This window comes from Pagrus major, chromosome 21, assembly GCF_040436345.1.
Source record: "Pagrus major chromosome 21, Pma_NU_1.0".
Lineage (NCBI taxonomy): Eukaryota > Metazoa > Chordata > Actinopteri > Spariformes > Sparidae > Pagrus > Pagrus major.
In genome coordinates, this window is record NC_133235.1 from 22925253 (window position 1) to 22939495 (window position 14243).

General features: G+C 40.1%; 1 protein-coding gene across 1 annotated transcript in view; it reads right to left on the bottom strand.

Annotated features, from left to right (window-relative positions):
• Window positions 1-2588: 2588 nt before the first annotated feature.
• The window catches only part of pbx1a (pre-B-cell leukemia homeobox 1a), a 53210-nt gene continuing 41555 nt past the window's right edge, over window positions 2589-14243 (bottom strand). Inside the window, exons 4-9 of the mRNA XM_073491336.1 lie at window positions 12637-12827; window positions 12335-12470; window positions 10685-10844; window positions 9659-9771; window positions 6934-7023; window positions 2589-3350 (exon numbers count right to left, since the gene is read on the bottom strand). Of these exons, the coding sequence (XP_073347437.1) occupies window positions 3258-3350; window positions 6934-7023; window positions 9659-9771; window positions 10685-10844; window positions 12335-12470; window positions 12637-12827 (783 nt within the window). The 3' untranslated portion in view covers window positions 2589-3257. The remainder of the gene's footprint in view (window positions 3351-6933; window positions 7024-9658; window positions 9772-10684; window positions 10845-12334; window positions 12471-12636; window positions 12828-14243) is intronic.

Consider the following 14243-nt stretch of genomic DNA (forward strand, 5'->3'; position numbering starts at 1 on the left):
GATATTTTTCTCATTTTTTTTTTTATCACGTCGTACTTACACTTACTTTAATTTGCCTGTTTTCATGTATTTTTTTCTCTTTATTCTTCACTTGTAAAGCAATTTGAGCAACACATCCTAAATGAAAGTTGCTATATAGATAAAGTTGGTTATTATTCGTTTGTTTGTTTGTTGGTTTGTCAGCAGAATTAGACAAAAACTACTGAACGGATTTCCACAAAACTTGGATGGAGGATGGGTCTCGGCCCAGAAAAGACCCCATTAACTTTTGGTGCAGATCACTTTCTTTAACATTGCGAGGTAGCGCAACCTTAACTTCTCAATAATGCATGGATCTTAATGAGAAGAAAACATTTAGGTGGCTGGTATCTATGAGTGCGTAAAACTATAAAGTGTGTTTTTAATGTTTTGAATAAATGTTATATTTCATGTTGAGTGTAACTTTGTTTTGTTTTATTTAAAATTAAGAGTGATACAGCGCTATCGAGTTTGATACTGGATTAAGCTTCATTGAATAAAAGGACACTGTTGGGCTTTGGCAGAGGTATGCACGCTGCTGAGTGCTTTTCTAGTTATTATTATTAATATTATTATAATTAAATGCAAATATGACAACTTCTCCAAAAGCAGCGTTATAGCTCTCCAGTTACACTTAAAAGCTGAGTCTTTAACTGACTTATCTTTTCTTCTTTCTGTCAGAGACACTGTTGCTGTTAAACCTGATCTTGCCATGCTGTGCATTTCTTTGTGCGTTTGTCTGAGTGCATGTACTCTTATATGTTGGACCGGAGCCATAATGGAAGGCGGGGGACATGCAGAGCAATAAAAGGGTTGATGTCTAACGGCAGTCACTAACCTTGGTCGACTTTCAGTTATCACAACAGCGACTGCGACCACCGTCGAGCCACATGAAGCCTTCGCTTGAAGAGTCTGTGCTCTCTTGTGAAAACGCCACAATAAAAGATGCTGATGTGTGATCTCGCTGTATTACATATCATTTTTTAATGTGTTGAAAACCCTTTCCAACAAAGCAAGTCAAGCACAATGGTGCACATAAACACATGATGAAAGTTCATGAGCTAATTTCACGAGAGTTGGAAAGCAAAAAAAAAAAAAAAGAAGAAAGTAATAGCCTACATTAAGCATACCATAAAAAAATAACAAAATACAAAAGAACAAATAGGCCACACAACATAAAAAGTGTCTATAAACAGGGTTAGACTGCTCAGGAAACACATTATTTGACATAATGTCCCTTCTTTAGTGCTTAATGATCAACATTTACAATGTCATAAATGTTTGATACTGAAAAAAAGCAGTTTGATAGTACTGAGACAAGCATGAATCCAGATGTCTATTTGTTTTGGCGTCAATTCTAAAGCATCAGCAGAATAATATATCGACTTGAATGACTTATATGTAAATAAACGCCCAGAGGAGGACACAATTCATCAAAACGTTGAACGTATCAGCAGTTCAGGTACATCCAGATGCTTCTTTCATGGCGATGATCATCAGTGACCTGTGCTGTAGATTCAGGAGCAAGGATCCACTGTGTAAAACTCTATTAACATAATGACTTCCCTGTTTAAGTGGATTGTGGTTCATGTACTGAAAAACAAACTCAGTTACAGACGTTCTTGACAAACTTTCTTTTCTGCACAAAGTGATGTTTCTCTCAACCGGACGGCATTGTTCGCTCGATTGTAGCACCAGAGCTAGATGGTAGAGAATGATGGGTTCGTTTTGGTTACATCAGCATTTTGGCATCGTCAAAAACGTTTCTTCTGTGGTGGAAAACAACATAAATATCATGACGGATTCAAACAAATTAAAGGAGACATATTATGCATTTTCATTTTTTTTCTTTCCTTCATTGCTGTATATAGGTTGTTGCGTGTAAAAGGTTTTCAAAGTTAAAAAAGGTCAAAGTCCGCACCAACAGAAGCTCCTCTCTCCCACAGAAAACACTGCTCCTGAAACACCTCGTGAGTAGCCCCACCTTTAATTTGTGACATCACAAAGTCATGTGACAGCTTTGTGACATCACAAAGTCACGCATAATTTATGCCTAGCAGCTAGTTTGGCACGTAAGAATTGATTAGGCATAGCTGCTCTGTTGTTGTAAGCGGTGCTGGCTCAGGCATGTGTGAGCTGACCAATATTCATATTCAGGTATAATATTCAGGTATTCAGGAGGGGGGGGGGGGCTTAAAGAGACAGGAGCTAAAACAGAGCGTTTCAGACAGAGGGGGAATACAGTGCTGCAGCACTGGACTGTATGAGGAAAAAAATGTGTTTTTAGAGCAATGAAACATGTAAACATATTCTAGTAGTAACTAAATATAGAATTATGAACCTGAAAATAAGCATCATATGTCTCCTTTACAAAAAACAATTCTCCTTGTCCATAGATCAACAAAAAAAGACAAACTTCCTGTTTTTTTCCTCCTTGCGTCAATCCTAAAATCCTGTGACTATCACTCTACCAACATGCTGCAGAACCAAAACCAACAGAGTGGAAAATAATTTAAGTCCTCCTTCTTAATGAATGATGTCAAGCTTGTCCGATTTGATGACAAGTATTTATTTATTGTTTTACAGATAACATACTTCACAGGGTTACCTTAGAGGTAAAAATCTCCTGACAGAACTCTGTTTCTGACTCGTCGGGAGACAGAGGGGGAAGATGAACATACTTTTTTTTTTTATCAAGCACACATTGTAAACAACTGAGCAATATTTAAGTCTAAATGGCGTACCATAGAATAGGTGAGAGACAACAAAATGTAAGTAAGAAGATGTGCCTCTTGCTTGCAAAGACAAAAAGTTTCATTTTTACAAAACAAATAATGGTCACTGACATATTTTTTCTACTTTTTTTAGTGGCTGAGAGGTAGAATGACGTATTTTCAGTTAAAACCAATGATTGGATTTATTTAATTTATCATATCATTTCATCATTATGAGTGAAAACATTATGAGTGAATAAGTAACCCCAGCCCTCGGAATATAATGTGAAATCTGTACAAACGTCTCCATTGACTGCGGACTTTTATTGTGAAACTTTTTGTTTGTATCCCAAATGTCCAACGTTTATAAGTTTCTTTTTTTTTCTCGTTAGGATTTCACAGTACCTCTCCAAAACTGTGGGACAGATAATTCCTTTGTTTTAATACTGTGAATAGGAAGGTCAGTCCATGTTTTTTTTTTTTTTTCTTTTTCTTTTTGTAGATGAGGCGCAGAGATGGATATATTCAGTTGGAAGTATCCGAATGAACACTCCCGGGTCCTTCTGTGGGCGATGTCACTGACGAAGGAGTCGGAGCATCTTGCCAGCCACCATTTGTCTGTGTGTCGAAAAGACAGGAAATAGTTTAGCGTCATTGGTTACACATTGCACTGCAAGACGCAGTATTGGATTTGTCTTTAAGGATAAAGCTGAAATTATTTCATATTTTTCTTACTAGAGACAAATCCCATGAAAAGACTGAATAAAAATAACTTTAAAAACCGGAACAATTTTAACCTAAATGGCTAATTAAACAACTTCAACGATGACACATTGTAAATAACCCACATCTTAAGGCCACCAATCATCAACACACAAAGCACTGATTTTGAGGCAGCAGTATGGTGCTTTTATGGGAGGTTTAAGGGTTTTATAGTTGTCATTGCAAAATGTGCCAACATGAGTGGCCATCGGGGGCCTCTTTGTACAGATTTCTTTGGCCCGGCTTGCCTCCCCTGATGGTGCGCCTCTGGTCGCTTCATAAAAATGAACTTCTGGGAACAAATGCTTACATTGTGTTTTTGGCTTGTATGTGAAAAAAGAAATAATCTACACCCCAGCTGAACTACAGTATATTTGTATTTACACCTTCAGCCGGAACACATCCTTTGTCAACAATAACAACAATGTAGAATCTCACCAGCTTTATCCTTGACTTAAAATGAATGTAACAGGATATACTGCTTTTTAAAAAATATTCAGAATGTAGAAAACAGCTTCACTTTTAGATATGTAGTAGGTTTATAAAATACTACATATGCACATTCAACAAACTGTCAAACACTGTTTTCGAGAGACTCTTCATTAAAAATATCATTGTGCCTCATTCTCCCTCCGAGCGGCTGACATAATGTGAGATAAACAGAAGAGATGAAACAGAACACGCAGACCTTTCATATATCTCAGAATATACCCCTGAGCAGGCTGGTAAAAGAATAAATTATCACAATAAAAAAAAATATCTCTTTAAAATGGAGGCCCTTCTCAAATCATGATAAAAGGTTGACTAAAGACCATTAAGGACATTAATTGCAATTTCAACGCTATTAGTGAGAGCTGGGGACGTGCTTTGGCAGCCTCTCATTTCCAAACCCTGTTATTTCGCGTAAAGACTGTCTGTCATCTTATTCAGAGGCAAGAGAGGAAAAAAAGAAAGAGAGAGAAAAAAAATAGCATTTCCAGCCTTTTCCAGCAACACCCACCAGCAATTTGAGGGGTGTAATTGCTGTTCAAGGATAAAGAAGGAGAGGTGAACCGCGAGAGTTCAGTCAGTGGATCTTAGAAAAAGTTTTTTATTTATCTGGACTAAATAAACACGAGCAGCAACACTTCATTCACAAGCTTTACTGAAAATACTGCAATTTCTGTTTAAAATGTATTCACCATATAAGAGCTAGAAGAGACTGATTATTATCACCGAAACGGACTGAAACTGAATGTTCCAAAAAACAGAACGTTTTCCTACAAGCGCTGGATAATGTAGCCTAAAATCTATGTCACAGTAAGTGTCACAACTATTAATGTAAAGTGTTTTTGTAATGCATTATTGAATGATATTTTCATTTTCCATTGTGGCTCATTTCTGATTTGTTTCTCCTGATTATTACAGTATAACTGCGGGCTCACTGATTGTTTGAACTTCTGGTTATATGTCACTGGTTGTTGTAGCTCTCCTCAGTTTATTTTATAAATTCAGACAATTTATTATTGAAGAATTACACATTTAGTACATGCAGAAAAAAATCATTCATTAGCCCCAGTTTTTAGCCTCATGTTTTACCATTACATTCAAGTCACAGAGCTAAACATCTGGTACTCTAAATATAAATATCTGGCCATCTTTGGAGAACCAAGAAGGTCGTTTGAAGACACATACTGCTGTTCAGATTGTCTCTCCAATCCTCAAATAGTCTTCTGACTACCTGGATAGACAAAATGATTATTTTTTTAATCTTAACCTGCTTTTCAAGTTGTGCAGCTTTCCTAAGCCAGGTAGCTGGAAACGGCGTACAGTAAGGTCCAAAAGTCTGAGACCACTTGTCAAAATACTTCTACTTGTCATTTGTTTCGAAAGTGTTGCTATGTTTTTTTTCTCATTACAAATGATAATATCAGCTTAACAATAAGAGTAAAAGGTTGAATCTTTAAAATAATGTCCATGAATTTCAGAATATCTTAGTGCACCTTTTGCTTTAATGTCAGAATGCACTCAAGCTGGCGTTTCTTTTATTAAACACAAGCAGGACATTAAATTATTTTTTTAAAGTGTTATTTTGCATGAAACATTAAGATATACAAATACAACTGATAATAAAACATATAATTTTGGTTCATTGCATTATTTGAGCAAGAATAGATGTGATCTCTGGCTAACATTTTGTTTGAATTGGGTAAAAGGGTCAGAAATCTCTTTTTTTATTGTGAGGCAAACCACATTTTTTCACCCAAAAGGTTAGACGAGTCTTTCAGGATTCAAGAATTAGTTTCATAACAGTGGTACCTTTTGTTGAGCAACCTCCTGGCTTTTTTTTTTTAAAGATCATTGGGTATTTAGCTCTGCGACTCCAGTGTGAGGAGAACACATGACAGGGACGCACTGAGGCAAGAGATTCAAGTCAGTAATCAAATAAATGGTAATCAAATAAAAGAGAAAACATGTTGCTCTTTGTAACACAATGTAGATAAAAATTGTCTTGGGTGCGCTACTTTAAAAACTAGAAGCAATCCAGGGACTCCAGATGTCATTAAATGTATCAGAGCAAGGAAATAATAAAAAGCTTTTATTATGGTGAGTAACATATTAAATCTAATCCCAACTTCCTACAAACACAAAGTCTGGAGGTTAGTATTTGCACTTTTTTGCAAAAAGATATCCGTCTAACACACCAGCACAATGCATTGAACACTCGAGCCTGTTGTATGTTGTAACTGGCTCGATGCATCCATGTTCTTATTTTAGCACGAGGGGTGTTGCAGGCTTGGCTGTCAGTGCTGCTGTTCCTGTGGATAAATGATCTGACCAATGTGCTTCGACTGTTAGCCCAAAGCTCCGCTCTTTCTGTCCCTGTGACTGTCGTATTGATTCTGTTCAGCCCTGCGCCGCCTGTCGCTATGGATCTACATGCTAACGCACTGCCTCCAGTGTTGGCTGTCCCGCCCTGCCCAGCCCAGCGAGAAGACCTGGAAAACTGGCCCAGCCTTTGACAGCATAGTTAAAGAGTTATTTTAAGAATTAGCAACTGGGAACTTTTTTTTTTTTGTCTTTTGGAAGGGGTACGACTTGTCCTATGGTGCCAACGCGAGAGCAGCTTTGGGAGGGACGATGACACCTGTGTCCTTGTTCCTGTCGTCTGCAGGTGTCTCACTAACGCTAATGTCCTCTGACAGGCTAGGAGCGTGTCCAGCTTCTCCAGCCTGGTAGCTGCCTCATTGCCTGCCACCCAGGGCAAGGCTGGAGCAGGAGGGGGGGGGCAACTGGCTGGACAACAGCCCAACACCCGCAAACTCTGCTAAGTGGCATACCAGTGTGCACACAGATTACACAACATTATACACATCCTGCAACTGGGGAATCATCGCACAGTCAGACAGCAAAGAAAACATTGAGAAAGGGACAGAAGGAGATTGTTTACAGGTCTTACGTTGATGCCCTGTGGACTGTACATCTGGCTGGCTGCGAGGCTGTCACTGTATCCTCCGGTCTGGCTGATAACATGGCGAAGGGTATCCACCTGGAACAGCGGGGACACACAGACAAAAGGCCTGGTCAGACAAAAGCTCTGGATAACAAAGACAGCCATGCACAGGGAAAGGTCAGTCTGATAGTAAAAGGGTACCGTAAACAGGAAAAGGTTACAAACAGAGAATCTGAATGATTTGGCCGCTATTACAAGCTTGATAACAGATATTTTCAGAAGATGAAAATACAAGAAAAATGACAAGAAGTAACTAATTATGGATGTATTTGTAGTCGTGGTTGAATAAAACATCAAAATCAGACATTACAAAAAAAACTTTACAACTATGCAGACTTTTTTTTTTTTTTTTACAACACATGACACTAAAGCATGTGATGAATGTTCACACAACATGGCTGCCAATAAAAACTATGGTGAAGTCACATCTTGCATTATTTACTTATAAAACCTTCACAGATTCACTGGACCGGTTCAGGGCTCCAGCGTGCAACGGTTTTGGTCGCACATGCACTAAAAGTACTGTAAAGTGCGACTAAACTTTTTTTATCGTCCATATTCACACAGCGGCCATTTCCTCCTCAGGGTGTGAAGATCAACTGTGGTACTGCAATATTCCAGATCGCAAGACGTATAAACATAGTGAATCTGACAAAGATTGATCAGCAACTGAAAAGACAATGGATAGTGAAAATCATGCGGGACATCAGGCCATTTTTTGAGGTAAAACATCATATTTGATTACCCATTAGCTTCTAGTATACAACAGCTAACGTTAGCATCCAACCACTTCCTAGCTAGCATTACTGTTTGATAGCGTTACACAACACAGTAGGAAAGGCATAAATTAAGTTCTAAAATATCGACACATATCTTGGACACATTTATTTAAACTTGGAGGTGAAACACACTGGATGTAATCAAACTGTAATGTTAGCTAGGAAGTGATTAAACGCTAAAGGTAGCTCATGGGTTGTCAAATAAAGTTTTACCTCAAAATATGGCCCGATTATTCCTTTTTATAATCATATACAGAATGTGTAATAAAATAAAAATTTAAATGTATTATTGGGTGCACCTAAATTATGTGCTGGTGCACCGAATTAAAAGTTAGGCGCCAGAGTGCAACCAGTGGAAAAAGTCAGTCTGGAGCCCACCAGGGTTATGCAGGAAAACACACCTGCTGTATGGATTTCACAACAAATAAATCCAATCTACTCAGGAGAACAGTTGAGTGGGAGTTGTACTTTCTCTTTTTCGCTTTCATTTAATTGCGCAGCCCTGAGAGCGAGGCCGTTCTGACAGAAGAAAAAAGAAACATTTTAAAGGAACATGAGTTTCACTAATTAACGGCCGACCCTGAAGACCTCTTTACCTCCTATAAGAGTCGTCCCTTTTACATATTCATGAGTGACCTAAAGCATTCGGAGAGCTGATCTGAATAGAAAGGGCTGCATGCGGGGAGAGAGAGAGAAATGATGCCAAAAGCTCTGAAACCAAATGAGACTATCACCTCGGGTGGTGATTCCTTAATCTATGGTGAGAGATGTAGCACTCAAAAAACAGTGCGCTGGTCATCACTGTCCACTGGGGCAAGGTCAGGGAGCTACAGTACACCAGTGGCTATGTGAACTCTTGTCAGGAGCGCTGATGAGTGTTGCACCGTTTCCAAAACTGTCTGCAGTCGTCTACTCAACTGTGGGTTGACAATGGCTTCCACATTAATGTAAAGCTTCAGGCTAAGTGTAACCTCTGCTTCACGGTGGAGGTCAAGTGGTTGTGGGCTCCTGCACTCCAAGACTGGACACTGGTTGAACAGTTCTACGAGCAGGACGCTACTGGGGCTATTAAATGCACATGTGCTAGCTCAGCTTGACTCGGTTTTATTTGGCGCGTCAGGTTTAACCCCATGAAGGTTTGTCTTTAACTGATGACGCACTCGTCATGAGTTAAAAGCAGCAGCGGGCTGATCCACGGCTGTGACTTGTGGTCGAAGGAGCAGCTGTAAATACTCTTCTTCCCCGCAGTAACCACTGAAGAAGCAACGCTTACAGAGCTGCTAACAGAGAGGTGAAGTTACGAACCTTCTGGTGGACCTCGTGGGACCTTATCTCACAAAAAATATCTATGGTAGAGAAGCAAGAGACAAATAACGTTTTGATCCCGTTTAAATGTGCCATGAATTACATATACTGTACGATGTTTGTCAATTTAAAAGATTATTTTTCAACTTGAGAAAGTTGCAGTTTATCATAAAACTGTAAAAGTGTAAAGACTGTGACGTGACATCTCGTTTAGCACTCACACACATTATACAGTACATTTTAATATCAGATACTTAAAGATTTTTACTCAAGTATTTTTTGTATGAGTGACCCAAGGTAATATTTTACCACAATATCTATAACTTTTGTGTATTCTTCATAACTTTTAGAAAAAACGTCTTTTTCTCTGGTCTCCTGCACGGACATGTATCGCAACACATGTAGACGGGGGGGTTGTCACAGGTTGGCCGCTGTTGTGAGCAGTCACCGCAACCCGTTTGGAGGCGGGTCGGGCACGCTCTGACCCCACACAGCTCGACACAACTCCTTGCATGGTTAAAGTGGTAATGGAAACTCAAATAAGTGCCACATGGTTTGAAACCACATAAACTTGAAGAGGCGCCTACCTGGGATTGTATGTTGGCCCCAACCTGCCCCCCTTGGTACGAGTCCCCATTGAGGGACTGCACACTCATGAACAAGTCTCCGGAGTTTGACATGTTAAAAGAGCCAGCAGAACCTGAGAATACACAGAGGAGGAGGAGGAGGAGGAGGAGGAGAAGAAAGAGAGCGAGGAGAGGAGGACAAAGATAAGAGGAGAGAGAAAAGAGGGAAGAAGAGAGGAACAGAAAAAGGAGTTAAAATGATCATGCATAAGCAAAAGTGCACTGAGTGGGTTAGTTTGGGAGAGCAGCGAGCATCATTTTCTACAAACTGCATGCTACAGATGCAGAACATGCACATTAAAGTATCACTGAAGCATCATTTAAAAGGAAGAATCAGCCAACGAGAACCATGAGACAGATAATCATCATAAAACTGTTTAAGTCCAGTTTAAACGAGCCGTTATGGATTATATTCTAGTTAAACGTCCGTGCTGCTAGTGTTTCATTAAGGAAGTAATAATTGATCTGCAGGAAGACCCAAAGAATCGTCTTCGTCCTTTAATGGACCCCAGCTCCCCAGATGTAAAGAGACCATGGCGTAACTTGATTTCAACACCCGGTCCTAATCCAATACAGTTGCGAAAGTCTCTATATGACAAAAGACTCCGCTTGCCCTCCGAGCAGCTTAATGGCATGCACAAGGTCAACCGGACAAGAGGCAGGAAAAAATTAACGTCCACGAGACCAAGAGGTCAATAACAGGGACAGAGAGAGAGAGAGGAAGAAGATGAGTGAAAGAGACAGACGGCAAAAAGGCAGAGAAGAAAGAGAAAAAACGGAACAAGAGGAGAAAGAAAGCCACTCCATATAACTGGGTTAGTTAAGGAGATTCAGCCTGTTAGTCTGAATGAAACAGCAACAGAGACTGAATGCCTGAGTTGGGGCTCAGGTAGGAGAACGTCTTGGCTATCTGCTCCGGTATAAAAAAAGAGTACTCCATCTACAGAGCTTGTTTCAATGTAATCCGCTGGTCTGGGATCAGCTCACCTGCTGAGTTGGGAGTGGATGGGGAGTTTGCCTGGCTGCCGTGAGCCGACACGCTTGTCGCGTTGACTGCGGTCCTCGCCGCGTACATGTTGGCCTCTTCTTGGAATTTGCCGATGTTTTTCTTGTATCGGATTCTCTTGTTCCCGAACCAGTTTGATACCTGTCGAGATAGCAACGAGAGGATACAGGAGCTGAGTTAGAGCAAATTTAAGATGACACAGATACAAACCAACAAAACAATGAAAGATAAAAATGAACATTGATACTTGACACCTAAGCCTGGATCATGATTTCTGGACAGTCTTTGTGGCTATCAGATCATTGATTTCCTCATTATTATTAGTTTTTGTCATGTGTGACACACGGCTGACTCCTTTATAATGCAAAACGTATATATTTTTAATTGTCATGGATCAGACCATAATATTACTATCATTTTCTTTTTTTTAAAATAAGATTTTATTCAGATTTCTCAAGATACAATGTCCACTTAAACATCTTTGACATCAACAAAACAAAGACCCACAATCTTAACGACAAAGTGAAAACAAACAAAACATATGACAATACACACTTCAATAATATTCTTATAGTTTTGTTTTCCGCCAATCTTATGTAGAATTTTCTTGTATTCCAACGAATTCAAATGACAATGATTAAATGTTCATTGATAGTCATTGATCTACATGGTTTTATTATGTGTGTGCAGAACACTAATCTCTATGAACAGATATCTGCATATGAAAGTTTTTGGTATCGGAAGCATCGTGGTTTCTGTTTGTTTAGGCTTTGGTTGCATGCAGGTCTGTACGGAGAGCCAAAGAGGCTGAATGCACTAACTAAAATGTGTCTTTATTAGCTTTTTAAAATATTATCTGCACTCATACGCAGATGTCTGTCTAAAGATATTAGCGGAGATGTTGTTTCTTGCACCTTAAGTCGCTAATTGGACTGTAAACAATGACAGGCGCATGGAGGAAGAAGTCTTGGCCTGTTTTATCCAGATTAGAGTTCAGCTCGGGGCAAATGTTTCTGTCTGAACATGACATCTGAGACAGTGGTAACCGAGCCTGAACCAAATTCGACAGGCAGTTAAGGTAAGTGTGCTACCCTGTCATGCAGTTGTTACCATGATTACAGACATGTAGGCCGATAATGTAGATGACTGTGAAAAGATATGTTTGGTCTACACACAGATATAAAATTAAATAAAACATATATACACAGATATATACAGACATATACAAACTGAACTCAGTCTCTAAAATTTAGGGATTTATGATAAATTGAAAAAGTAAAAATTCACATAAGAAACGACATAAATGCACCAAAATTTAGTGTTCAACCAGTGTTGGCTCATGACACATTTACCAGCGTTTTGGTATTCAGTGATTAAAAGCTGAGATTTACTTGAGCCAGTGTTGATATTTAATATAAAACTGTCCCTTGTTAATAATACTTAATTCAAGCTACTGGAGGTCACGCTGGACAGACAGCGACCATAACAGCAGCACTGCGAACCCCAAAGGTGGAGTAAAATCTCAAATCCTGCAAGGCCTTGGCTGAGGCTTCAGAGTGACATTTATTACTCCTCACCAAATGATTAACCACACAATCCAAGTAGACTGCAGCTCTGTTTATTCTGCTTACCTGTGACACTGTGATGCTGCATTTCTTGGCCAGCTCTTCTTTGGCCTCCTCGCTGGGATAGGGATTACTGAGGTGGGAGTAGAAGTACTCGTTTAGGATCTCTGTCGCCTGTTTGTTGAAGTTCCTCCTCTTTCGTCTGGAGGGAGGAGAAAGGAAACAGACTGATCAGAATTTGAGAGATACTTGGCGAACAATAACAATAATTCTTCAGTGCTGAAACATTCAAAACACCACTTAAAAATAAAGAACGCTCCGGAGATGAAGATGTTTTAAAACTTAAAAATAGTTGGAGACACACAGACCTGGCGTCGAGGAAGCGTGAGCGCAGGATCATGACGGCCTCGCAGGTGCTCTGTTTCAGCTGCATCTGGATGGAGCTGAACTTGCGGTGGATGATGCCGACCATGCGCTCGATCTCTTTGGGCGAGATGGGTCGTGTTCGAGACTGCTCCCTCAGCAGGTTCATCACATGGGTGGTGAACTCGTTGCACGCCTGGATGCACAGACAGACAGGATTCATAAAAAGAATTACTATCGTGGAGGCATGAAGGCTTCAGACAGAACAAAAAGGATGAAATTGAATTCTGGAGAGGCCACACCTTCGCTGGTAGGCCTTGGCCTCTTAGAAACAGTGCTGGCTGACACTGTAGCAGCGGCAGCGTTGGAGGTAATGGGAACAGTCTAAATTAAAGCGGCAGACGGTGCGACTCCAAACAAATGTGGCGGCGGAGTCGTACAGTGGAGGCAGCAAGACACGCGGTGCTCTCTGAATATTAAAAAGACTTCTCTTCAATGGAAGAGAAAATGTGACAAGTGAAGAGAAATCTAAAATGACAGCAGGCTTTCAGTCCCGTTAACGTTCAAGAGGTTTAAACTGTCTCCCTCTCTTTTCACTCCATCTTTCAGTCTACCTCGTTCTCCCTCTGTCTGAATCAGTCACTGGATATGACTGCATTCAGAGTCAAGGTGTCTGTTGCTTGTCAACACCAGGGTTACGTCAGTCAAAGTGAGGCACCGAGCAGCCGTTCTGCTTGCACACACACGCCAGACACTACTCACTCACACGCGCGTGAGCTGCCGTATGTGGCGCGGTGACACAAAAATGCTCAGGTGTGTGTTGACTGTGACAGTTAGCGATGACTAGCCTTCCTCGCAGAAGATGACAAACCCAGAACGCTTTGACTTTTTCCGAGGGAATGACAAGACGTTACAGTCTTTTGGAAAAGAGCTGGTGTGTGACTGATATAATGGCTGCTTGCCTGCTGAAGATAACATCTCTGAAAGCTTGGCTTGTCATGAGTTGGCCTGTAAGAACTGATTTCAGTGAGTGATATACTTAGTTAAAAAAAAACGCATCATTTATTCCAACTTATTCCTATTTAGCTTCACAGATGGAGCCTGTTCCAGGATGCGTCGGAAAAAGGGCAAGAAAAAAAAACCTTGGACTGAAACATAATATTCACTCTGACATTCCTAACTTTGGGAAATTTAGAGTCTCCAGTTTACCTCAGCGGGATGTTTTTTCACAGCACGAGGACTCAGGAACTAGGGGGAAGTATGAGAACAAGTTTCAATATTTATTTTCTTGCATTTATTCATTTTATTTCTTTTATCCTAGAAGAGAAATTTTAAATTCTCCTTTTGTTAAGTAAATAATAAGGATTCTGAAACCAAGCCCGAGACCAAGACTGAGACTTAAATCGAGGCCGACTAGTTCAGCCTGTCTCCCGGGAAAAAAAAATATAAGAATTAAAGCTCAGGTTGGACTGTGAACAGCTGCCTGCTACTCTCGACTAACTGCGTTCTACATGATGCATTCAGGGGCTGATTGTAAATTCAAAACGCTGTGTGTTTGCGCTTAGTTAATATGTAGACTGGTCTGGAGAAAAGTGTTTTGTATTTATTAACT